The 12,073-nt window shown below is 31.5% G+C and overlaps 1 protein-coding gene across 8 annotated transcripts; it reads right to left on the bottom strand.

The window, feature by feature from the left end:
• Positions 1 to 291: 291 nt before the first annotated feature.
• LOC133824656 (FH protein interacting protein FIP2-like) lies at positions 292 to 10,778 on the bottom strand. 8 transcript variants are annotated; one of them, XM_062257613.1, is made up of 14 exons: positions 10,563 to 10,778; positions 8,954 to 9,063; positions 8,039 to 8,173; positions 7,181 to 7,336; positions 6,880 to 6,963; positions 6,320 to 6,366; positions 6,134 to 6,207; positions 5,235 to 5,293; positions 4,823 to 4,882; positions 4,194 to 4,274; positions 3,881 to 3,930; positions 2,699 to 2,747; positions 760 to 874; positions 292 to 670 (listed from the first exon to the last, which is right to left on the bottom strand). In XM_062257613.1, exons 1-12 carry the CDS (start codon positions 10,600 to 10,602, stop codon positions 2,741 to 2,743), a joined length of 903 nt encoding a protein of 300 aa, XP_062113597.1. In that variant the 5' UTR covers positions 10,603 to 10,778; the 3' UTR covers positions 292 to 670; positions 760 to 874; positions 2,699 to 2,740. The 8 variants fall into 8 exon arrangements, with proteins under 8 accessions (XP_062113597.1, XP_062113600.1, XP_062113598.1 ...); XM_062257616.1 differs by having other exon boundaries at positions 2,699 to 2,767; positions 3,845 to 3,930; positions 10,563 to 10,776; XM_062257614.1 differs by lacking the exon at positions 760 to 874.
• Between the last annotated feature and the right edge of the window lie 1,295 nt (positions 10,779 to 12,073).

Below are 12,073 nucleotides of genomic sequence, written 5' to 3'. Positions count from 1 at the left end.
TGCGCCTCTCAGACATAAACTTGCCAATCTTGCCCTAAACATAGAGGGTGTACCGATGTCATCAAAGATGATGTTCAACGAGTAAATCTATGCCTAGACTTCTTCAGAATGGATTGTTCCATTGAATACAACAGGTGCTACGTTGGTGAAGGCACGGTAGATCTAGATTCTCTGCTAGTGGTCATACACTATAGGTGGGTTGACTACGATGGGATCAATCACCTCAGGTTCGTCATCCATTTTTACTAACCTATAATTTATAAAATTAGGTAAGTAAAAAAAACAATACAATAAAAGAAGACACAGTACTTACAGTAAGTGTCGATCTATCTTTGCGAAATGTACATGTGGATTGTCTACAAAATTGGCTCAACTCGAGCTCTGATACCAACTATAACGTCCTAGATTTTTAAGACTCGATAATGCGGAAATATAAATATTTTCATTTAACGAAATGTCTCAAAAACTCGTATATAAAAAAAAAAATTAAAGTCGTATGACCATATTTAATATTTAATGTAAACATAGTTTATGAAAAGTAAACTGAGCCTTGTTTATGAAAATAAAACAATATTTCCAAAAACAAAATAGCTTCCCAAAAGGTCGGTCCACACGTACATCCACAAAGTAGACTCCAGCACCCACTACTCTGTTTTGCCCTTGTTCTTACCTACAACAGGGAACAACTAGGTAAGCGAAAATGCTTAGTAAGTTCAACTTTAAAACAAAAGTATGTAGAGAAGACAGGTGGTCACTAACCAAGTCATTGACCACTGATAACAATAGCTCAACAAAATTAGGGTTCTGGATCCATCCGGACCTAAGCAATCAATTTCAAGAACGCAAAAGCATCCTGGCGAACTTATGGTTATTCCTGATAACCAATGGCAAACTATTTCAGATTAATCCATGCACTCAGAAAAATCCTAGAGCAAACAGATATATTATATCACAATATAATTCGAGACCAACGCTCGACAATTTTTGACAATTCGGGCGTACCACGCCCTCCAACATATTTGTTAATCAATAGGGGAGAACCGAGTCTCAACACTAAAATCTAGCCAATAAATATCCCCATCAAGGGTAACTATCAAGTTACCTAAGGCATCACTACTTATCCAAAAGTAAATCCCTCACAAGGGTAACCATCAAGTTACCTAGGGCATTGTTACTATTCAAGAGTGTAATCGAAGTTACACGGGTTTACAGAGACTTCTATGTTAATCAGTGGTGCTAGCAAGCAGTTGCCCCTAGGGTGTTCAACCTTACTCAAACTTGGCAGCTCGTAGTATCTCTAGGCACTCTCACTGAATGACCAATATTCACAGCTGCTATCCGTGAATAATTTATCAGAGCACTAGGTTGGGTTCTAACCGTTCAATAATTAAGTAAGCATGAGGGCCCCTATGTCACATTCATTTTGGCGCATCTAGGTTTAAACTAGCAATACTCACCTCTTGGTCACTCGTCGCGGTAGTGAACCGGACATAATAAAATCAAACAAACAGTGTGACGGAGATCAACCATCTAGGGTATGACAGATATCTACCGATCATATTTTCCAAATCAACACTTACTAGACTAACATCTCTATGTAAACTTTCTACGGCAGTGTATACATGTGCATGTGTCTCTATACTAACATACATTACATTAGTCTTTTTATGTTACAGCCACTCAATAGAAGTTGACTTACTTGGAGTCCTTAGCTCTTAGCAGGATTTTATCCTCCAATGTATAGTCCAATTATGCTTAGCCAATACTGTAATTATCTATACAATATACTCGGATTAATTATGACACTTATAATTTATTATTATTATTTTGGGCAGTTTGGTCATTTTCAAAATCATTTGTAAGGATTAAAGATCCTTATTTGGTTTTAAACTCGTTCGAGAAATTCATACGCACAAATTTGAGACTAAACCCTAAGTCTTGAGGAGACCTATCATACGGTCTCGATACCTAGGCTCGGGTATCGCAATAATATTTCTCATAATCTGCTAAAAATCTTATTCTTTAAAAGTTCTGCTATTAACCTGTACTTTCAACAAGTTAATTAAATATATAAAATATTTTAGCCAATATTATATTCAGAAAATACTAATTAAATTCCTCAATTATTTTTCAAGAAAATAATCTCTTAATTTACCTTTTATTTTTCTTAGGGTTTTAATTTCTAAAAACTGTTTTAAGAAATTAGCCTAATTTTAACTTAATTAAAAAAAATCCTTAATAATTGCTTTTCTTGACTAGTTAATTCTCCGAAGTCAATTAATCAAGTTTACTTACTAAAAAAATAATTTACTTAATTATTTTATCAAAATATAGGGTTTTAAACCCTCATTTAATTTATTAATAAATTAAATATTTTATTTTTAGAAATACTAAAAATAATTCTCACTAATCTCAAAGTGATATTTTAGGTCAAAATATTTTTAAGACTTACCAAGTTTTTTTCATACAACATGCACAAAAATGTTTTTTTTTTTTTTTGGTTTTTGGGTTTTCAACAAAACCATTAGGGATTTTGGGTCCCTATTTTCACAATCAACATACAAGCATCATAAAGATTATCAAGCAACTACCATAGCCTTATTACAATACCAATAAGAAACTTTGAGCATTAAATACAAAAAATAATGCTTAAAAATAAAAACTATACAAAAACAACCATAAAAAGTAACTTTTTTACCTCTTATTGTTCTTGCTTTAGGTTTTGATGTTTCTACTAGCTTTAGAACCTTCAAAACTCTTTCAAAACCTTAAACCAACTCCCCCAAAATATATATAGTTAGTTATTGAAATATCTATGGTTAAAAACTTTATAAAAGTCAAGTTTTTGAAACTTTTATCTTATGGAAACTCTTTCAAGATCAAGGCTTAAGCTTCCAAGGTTTCTTAGTGTTTTTGGTAGTTGAAAGAAATTTTTTGAAGAAGATGAAAGGAGAAGAGGGTTCGGTTGGGGAGGGTGGAAGAGCATAAAATATATATATATATCTAAAACACTCGAGTGTTTTTACTTTATGTCACTTTGTGTCATTAACACTACTTAGATGTGATCAAAAGCTTAAATCAATTTGGACCACAATGTTTAAAACCGTCACATGGCCAGCCACCTCTTTATTATTTATATGTGTATTTTATTAGTTTTTTTTTAAATAAATGTTAATAAACATTTTCTAAGAAATTGATTTTTCAAAAAATCCAAAAAAAATGATTTTCTATAACATTTTTCACTCTTATAAAGTTTCATAAAAAAAATAAAACTTAACACATAATAATTAAATCAAATGTCTCTCATATTTAATTTAATTAACCACACAATACAATTTAACCTAAGGTACATTTATGGAATAAAATTCCATAATTAGGCAAAAAATTAAGCATTTAACACAAAATGCCCTAAAATTTCCATTTCCTCTTAGTTTTATTATTTTTTACCAAACTTTAATTTTTAGGAATATATTTAATACCTAAAATATATTTGCCATAGTTTTTCATTTTATTTTTTAGATTTTTACCCGATTAGGGTTTTTGTATTGGTCCAGAAAGTTTTATCTTGACCTTTAATTACACAATGCATAATTTGGCTAGCAATAACTCATGAAAATAAATTCCAAACAAATATAATATTATTTAAAATAATATTCTTGACTCGGTGAAAACAATCCCGATCCAAATCTTTTAAAGGTAGTGAAACTCAGGTTGTTACAATTTGGTAGGTATAAGCAAATTTAATATCATCCATAGAAAATATTATCAATAGTCATGGAGTTGCAAACGATAACATTTGTCAGCAAAAGGGTATCATAGATAATGCACAAATAGTACAACTTACTCAAAGGGATCGAAATATCAAATGCTTTAATGTCACCTGATTGCCCCAAGTAAATTTGCACCATCAAGCTTCGCACCTTCTAAATTCTGTAACATGAAAAAGGAATTACATAACCAAGATATGAAAAATTTAGAAAGTAAGAAATGAAAAGGCACTAAAACTTTCAAACTTGAACAAATATGAAGTTGGTCAGGTGTTTCAGTCAAAATTAGAAGACAGTTAATATCACCATGGAAGAAGAGGGCAGCAACAATGGTGTGATAATGTGTTTTCTATATAATGATATATATAGCAGAGGTAATAAAATTCTGCAGTAATGTTACAAAAAGTTGTTTTTTAGTTTACTTACCGTATCTCTCAAATTCACTAGTCTTAAATAAGCTCGTTGAAGGTTTGCTCCCTTCAAATTGGTATTACTCAACTTTGCCCCCTGAAACAGATAAATTCCAACAATTATCTAGAGAAAAGGGAATATTTTTCGATCATGGCTACAGCAAATAACCTTAAAAATTTATAATACATATTGTTTTAAAAAACAGGTTTAAGAATAAGTTGATATAAGGAACTAAAATCACCTACTCATACAGGTATGTCATTTCATATGAGATTAGTATTTCTTTTACCATGAAAATGGGAAGCTTGTCAATTTCCTCTAATATGGTGATTGTTAGAAAGTCATGTGAAGGATGTTGAAACAAAACTAGAAGTAAAACAGTTCACCACTATTATCAAAACATTACATCAGCCATTTTCTCTGAAATAAATATATATATAAAAAAAAAATACATTACATCAGCCACAATTAGTTATAATTATCAGAGTTCTAGTTTCATTCTTTGATTGGCTAGCCCTTTTTATCACAACTATATATCAATGTAACAAATTATCTTTCACCTTAGTTCCTTTCTGAAGCAGTTCTTATATGAAACAGTCTTATATGTTTTGAATTCACATCGCCTCAAAGCTATTAATATTTACCTTCAAGTTGGCTCCTTCTAGTATAGCTCCTTCTAAATTGGCATTAGTAAGATCGGCATTCTGAGAGAGGAAAAATAAAAATAAATAAAACCCCAAAAAGAAAACTTTAAACATTTTGCTTGGTTTTAGGATGATCTTCTCCATGTCATTTTACTTTCTTTGATAACTTATAGGCTAAAGTAAACTTAAAAAGAATACCTAGGAAGCTCTTCTATTATAAAATCTCTTTCATTTATCAAAATATAGTTGTGATGGTAAAAACAAAAAGGATAATGGATTATATTAGCAGCTAGCTCGAGTGGTTGGGTGGATGAGTGTGCAAATGATACCGAGTTCAAGTCTTGTAGATGCATCTTATAAAAGAAAAAGAGAAAAAAAAAAGGAAGAACTAATATAATTTAAAATCCTATACCTGTAAGTGTGCAGATCGGAGGTCGGCCTGGCAGAAACTACTACCAATTAAACAAGCATCTGCAAAAGAAAACTCTACAAACTTAGATAAACTATGCAATTAAAATAAAATAATTAAAAAAGAAAACTATTCAAACAAAAAAGTTGGCAAGGAGTACTAAAAAAATTGATAGTACTACTTAGGAAAGGAAATTAACAATCATAAAAAGAAGGCAAATGAAGTAGGACAAATCCTCCACATCTTTTATATCAATGAAAATTATCACCTTTTAAATAAATTGTGAACATTTTTTAGAAGTGATACAAGATGTTTACAGTTACTCTGACCCAAGATCAATATAAAGAATATAATAAACAATGCAGAGATCTATAATATTATTAAGCCAAAGGATAGCTAAAATCTGATGTTGTGATGTTTTCACTTTCATTACCATCCTATTTGATAGTTGAAAACTGATGCAGTGAAATTGGAAATAAAAGATAAAATCAAGCTAAATCCATGGCCAAAGGAGAGAAACCCCAAAAATGAGAGAAAACACTGAAGAATTTGTCAAATTTAATATATTCAATCTCCCTTACAGTAAGTAGTATAGAGTATTTATATCCCCAGGACACCATAACAAATAAAATCAAATAAAATGGTAACAAGGTAAGGGATTTTCTAGATTATTCTTATCACAGTAAAAAAAAAAGGGTGGATCAATATGAAAGTAGAGTTTACATTAAAAAGACATGCAATTACCAAGAAATACAAGATGATGCAACAAGAAAATACAAGAGTGGAGCCAAATTGTATATATGACACTTTTGGTTTTTGATAAGAAACAAAAAAAAATTTAAGATCAAGATGATGTGTCTAATGACAATTACTTAATGATTATCAGAGTGTAGAGAGTTTGCCTTGTAGGTTTGCACTCTTAAGATTAGCACCAGCTAATAAAGCTCCGCGCAGATTGGCCCCTGTAAATTCACACCTTTTCAAAAGAAAATAAGATCATTTAATTTTTTTTTTTGGTTTTTTTTTTCTTCCGTAGAATAGATATGAGAATAAGGAAATGAAAGAGAGTAGCTCTTTAACTGTCTTACTCTTGCAAAATTGCATTATGAAAGATCGCACCCTCAGCATCCACATTCTAAGACAAAATTAGATACCAGCCCAAAAAGCAAAACAAAATAAGAAGATCAGAATAAAAATTTCAAGTGGTCATGGGAATTAATAATCTGTTTTCAAGACAGACATAAACAACAGTTTAGCTTTAATCCTTTATTATTTACTTATTTTTCAAAAGAAACAAACTTGTATTCATTGTAAAGCTAATACAAGGAAAATGTGGTATGAATAAGCACAATATGTAAGACACTTGGGGATTGTAAATTAACAAATTACAAAACACAATTCCAATCCCTGGCAAAACCAGAGAACAATACTACCTTAAACTTTTAACATTATACACCAATTTTGCTACCCAAAATTCAAACTTAACCCAAAGAGTTTCCCTGGTTGCTTCAACATCCTAAAAAAACTTCTAATTCATTTCCAGCAATATCTTGTGTACTGAATTAGTACACAGCAATAATGTAATATTATTAATGTTTCAAAAACTATTATATCGTAAATACATGCATTACTTTAAAGCAATACCTACCCGGAACTTGGCACACTGTAGGTTTGCACGTGAGAAGAATACATCTCTAAGACAAGCATGGCTGAAGTCCACATAAGACAAATCCTACAATTCCACAGAAACGTATTAAGTGAAAATTCAAAAACAAAGTAAGCAAGAGTGTTGTCTTTATTAAATGAAGCTTTCCTTCTTTCAATGAAGAAAGATTGCTCTAGAAACCATATCCTGGCTAACCAAAATGTGAAAGTCTACTGCAAGACTTTCATTATTTTTCTTATAAAACCAAAACTGTTGTTGCAAGCACAAGGTTGTGAAAAATTACCAGTTTTGAAAGATCAAGGCCAGAAAGTTTAACACCTCGAAATCTAACTTTTTCTGACTGTATACATTTGATGATATCAATTCGTGTTAGTTCATTAGTTAAATCTTCTTCATCCTCCTTTCTACTTAAGACAGCATTGATTTCCTCCATAAGTCCCTGCAATCAATAATTTATGGTTGGCCAGCAGTCACTTATGATGAGTAACAAGAAGATGAAACATGGAAAATCAGATATATTATATCATCTTACATAAGTAAACACACGAAGCTTCTGCATTAGCTAAACTTAGTAGTTCAACAATTTATGTATGACCAAAAAAAAAAACATTTATAAGTTTTCAATCAAGAATTATCTAGCTGATATTTGAAAATAAAAAACAAATTGATGAAACAATAATGTAATATCAATACCAAATAAAAAAAAACAACACTGCCTCCCTCCAAAGAATTGTCCTATTTCTATTTTCGTTCTGGTAACTTTGTTTATGCTGTTTGCTTGTTCTTTGTCCACGATTATGGCTGCAAGCTACAAACATTTAGTAGAGCATAAAATCTTTGTCCTATCAGTTTTTCATAAAGTTAACGCATTTAACAAACTTATAGGAGAAATTCCTCAAATTTGACAATGAAAATCCAAAGATGTGAAAAAAAGGGTATGGCATAAAGCAAAACAAGAATTATTATAACAATGCATTAAGACATGTCTTGCTAATTGATATGGACGATCAACTTCCATATGTAGACAATGAGCACATGAAAATCAAATGAAAAAGATCCCAAATTAAAAAAAAAATTGTAAGAGCACCTACAAAGCAATATCCTGATGTTAACACAAAAATAAGTATTAGACTCTACTTACCGGTAGCTGATAGTATTCTGCCTCCCTCAAAAGCTCGGCAAATTGAGAGTCTTTTAATGTAGGAACAACACCATCCCTTAACCAATTAAGTATGTGTCGAAAATGTTTTCCATCCCTATCAACAAATACAAATCCCTGCAAATAATAAATAAGTATAAGGACTGATGTGTTTCAAAATTAAGTTGTAAGAACTAAATCTTCACCTATTACAAAGCATAAACTCTTTCATTGCTTATCACTTCTTCTTTCTCTTATTTATCTTTAAATTTGGAAAAAAAAAAGAGAAAGAGAAAGAGAAAGAGAAAGACTAGATTATTATTAAGTATCATCAATAAAGATTACAGAGATTAAACCAGAAGCATCAAAGACAAACACAGATAGGCCCATAACAAAAGCAGAAACAAACCACATCAAAGTCTCACATTCAGTCGAAAGAGTCAGCTTAAAGTCAAACTAAGACAGAAGTTTATTCCGTCCCATAGATTTTCGAAGAAGCTTTCCTTATGTTGAAAATTCCTGTCATTTCTTTCCAGCCAAACCGCGCAATAACCATATCTTCACTCCACAATTCCAAATTTTATTCTGCTTTTTATTGTATGTAATACTAAAATAATTCTAGAACCATAAAATCACATAATATTTTCTTGGAATAAACCATTCCATTCAAAATTCAGACAGAAAATTTAACCTCTTTAATATAGACTAAAATTTTAAATTATCAACTTATGGGAAACAGTTTATGTAGATATATGCACCTATACGCATAGCACAGACAGATGTATGAACATTTACAGATAATATAGAAGTACACATTTCTGTATGTATATGCTAATACATAATCCCTCTACCGCACACACAATCATATATCTACAAATATAAAATGAAATCTGAATGAATAATATGTAAATTAAATACCATTTCAGGATCCTGACACACAGTATGCCAACCACTGAACATTGTAGCAAGCATTGAATAAGGCTCTCGTTGAGTCAAAGTATCAACAGTAGTGTAAAATTTCTTCCCTCCTGCAACCAATAATAAATTACATTCAGTTACAGATTGGTTTTAACTCATGTTCAAAAAGAAAACTTGTGCTGCTTAATGAAGCTTCACAAACGCACAAAACAAAGCAAATAATAATGAACTCAGGCAGGGCTACACAGCCTGATGACAAGGTAATCACTCTGGTCAAATGATTTTATTTTTTTTAAAGAGGAAATTACAGATTTTACTGTAATTGTTTTCCAAGTTTCGTTTTTACATTACACGGGTTTTCTACGACTTTATAGAAAGAATAAGATATGCTTCATTTGCCTTTAGTTGCAATGCTGATATGATGTGTAGAAGTATATCAGTGCATGTTTGGGACACTTAGAACAACACCCGCTTCTACCACCTTCCTTCCTTATAAAGAGTTTTTTTGTTTTCTAAAATATTTGTGTCGGTTAGAATGTGAAAAAGTGGTCCAGAAGTAGAATGTGGTGCATGAGAAGAAGCATGAGGTTCTATCTCAAAACCAATTGGTGTGCCTACTTTTAGGATCACTATCTCCGAATCACAAGTGGTTCTTGATATCATGTTAGAATGTGGAAAGTAGTCTGGTAAGAAGCTTGAGGTTCCATCTCAAAATCAATTAGTGATGAGTGTAATAACTCATGCTCTTATATATATTATTGAATGTACCCACACACACTTTCCATTTGAGATATTTTTCTCTAACCAAATGGTATATATGATGTCTAGATAGTGATTTAGTGTTAAATTTTTAATTTTGAATATTTATATTATTTTATGCTAGTGTATATAAATTGTTATATAATTGCACTTTTTATCCACTTAACTAAGATCACAAATTACAATAGTATGTTTTATTTGGTATTTTCGTGATATATTTGTAGTATTTATGGGGTATAAATAGGGTATATGATATTGTTTTAGTAATTTTTGTGTGTTTTATTTTTGGTAATTTTTTATTATTATATATATTTTGTATAATTTGAGTATATGTTCGGTAGATATTGACACAATTAAAATTTATATTTTTATAAATCCAAGTCCGTATTTTTTAGACAAATAAAATAAAACATAAAAAAATCATAAAAACAAAAAATATAAAATGATTACATAATACATATTGTTCACATAACTAAAACAATAAACTGATATACACTTCACCAGTGATGAATATCTGTATAAACTCAGAAGAAAAATACTACAAATGTACTCTCTTTTGTGCTTTTAAAAATACAAGCACAATTATATTATTATCTCCTACTAAATAAACCGCTAATTAGCTCAATTAGACTAAGCTATTCACAATTTTCTATCACAACACAGAATAATGGGAGTATCGTCACAGACAATTGGATTTGGATCCGATCATAACTTCTGATAAGTTCATAAGAATTTAGGGTTTCTAGATGGTTCTGATCAGCAATGGATTGAAAGAGAATTGGGGGCAACATTCATGTAATTTTTAGCAATGATTCTTTGTCAATAGTAAAGAGAGAACGATTGAGCTCACCTATATTGAGACGAACGGTAGAGGTGGAGTCTGAGCCCATGATTTTCTCTCAGAATGCTTAAGCAGAAAGCTTGTCAGCAATGGAGTCCAGGAAGGAGCTTAATCCTTGACTTGAATATTTATACTAACTCACAAATTGACAGTGGAAATGATGGTTCAATTTAATGGATATATCCAATATTACAAACAGATAACCAGTCATTTGTCAGTATATTCCAGAATATCGCCTACTTTTTTTATATTTTAAATAATGACATATATATATATATATTAAGAGCACTTATCATTACTTATATTATATATACAATAAATAAAAGAGTATTGATATTTAAGGCTTTGTCATGCAATATTTATTAAATTTAAATTTGTGAAACTCAATCTTAAATTGCATTCATAATATTTATTAAATTTAAATGTGTGAACATAATATTAAATTATACTAATAATAATACGCCACCTACTTATATTACCTACTTGTATTGTTGGACAACAGTAATACCCGTTGTCAATTATCTAAGTAAAATGGAAAGGGCCCCGTATAATGTTAATTTTTCTACTATACTGAGATATGCCAAATGTGCTTATATTCAAAGGGAAATTTGACTTTTTATGCTTAATAGGGGGTTGTAATTCAAAAAAATGCTAGGCATTTTTATCATTTCAAAAGCATGCCAATTCTTTTTAGCATACCCAAAACACCCCTCTCATTTTGAACCTCCCACTTCTCTCTTTTGTTTTCCCTCTCTCTCTTTCTCTCGGTACACAGTGAAATCCCTGAGACCCTGCCCCCCACCGAAAACCTCCTCGTTGATTCCCCGAGACCCTGAAGCACCGTGTAACGCCCTGGTTACCCCAGAACAGTTACGGTGAAGGGTGGACCGAAAATTTGACCCGCTACCCGAGTCCTTTGGTTAAAAACGTGCTCTAAGTGTAATTAGCAGGTTAAGGTATAAAACTAATAAAAAGGAAATGGATATTTTCATTACAAACTGCTCTGCAGAGCTAATCAAAACATTTACAAGTTGTTCTCAGTACAAAATGGTCATTACAGTTTTAAATTTACAATCCCGCCGACCTAAGTGGCAAAAATAGGGTAAACCCCCTAATTCCTCTGAGAACGCCTTGGCCGTGGTGGTCAAGCGGCCGCATATGTACACATCACCACCTAAGCTCTCCACTCAAGGCTGGGTGAGCTTTTCTTTCCCTTTACCTGCACCACATAGCACCCATGAGCCAAGGCCCAGCAAGAAAACACAATAAAACATGATATAATATCAACAATGATCGTAATAATCATCCAGGACTATCAGTCCCAACAAATAGGTGACTATCGCAAGAGTCACTAATACAGGGACATCACCCTTCAGCCATGTGACGATAGGGTCACCAAGGCTTAATAGATAAGTGTCTTTCATAAGTTTGAATAGGATAAGTGTATGGTGAATAGTCACCAACATAACCTTCCTCATGACCTTAGAGTCATAACCCTGGAACAGCGTTCCCTAGCCATG

The sequence above is a fragment of the Humulus lupulus genome, chromosome 3 (genome assembly GCF_963169125.1).
Source record: "Humulus lupulus chromosome 3, drHumLupu1.1, whole genome shotgun sequence".
NCBI lineage: Eukaryota > Viridiplantae > Streptophyta > Magnoliopsida > Rosales > Cannabaceae > Humulus > Humulus lupulus.
Note: the sequence above shows the minus strand (reverse complement) of the source record. Positions and strands in the feature narration are given on the sequence as shown.

Bases quoted from the DNA above. Each gene is read 5' to 3' on its own strand.
- LOC133824656 (XM_062257612.1), bottom strand. From the start codon at position 10,602: ATGGGCTCAGACTCCACCTCTACCGTTCGTCTCAATATAG. The intron at 4,883-5,234 runs GTATAGGATTTT...TTCCTCTCTCAG, and splicing joins TCCGATCTGCACACTTACAG to AATGCCGATCTTACTAATGC. The intron at 4,275-4,822 runs GTAAATATTAAT...TATCTGTTTCAG, and splicing joins TAGAAGGAGCCAACTTGAAG to GGGGCAAAGTTGAGTAATAC.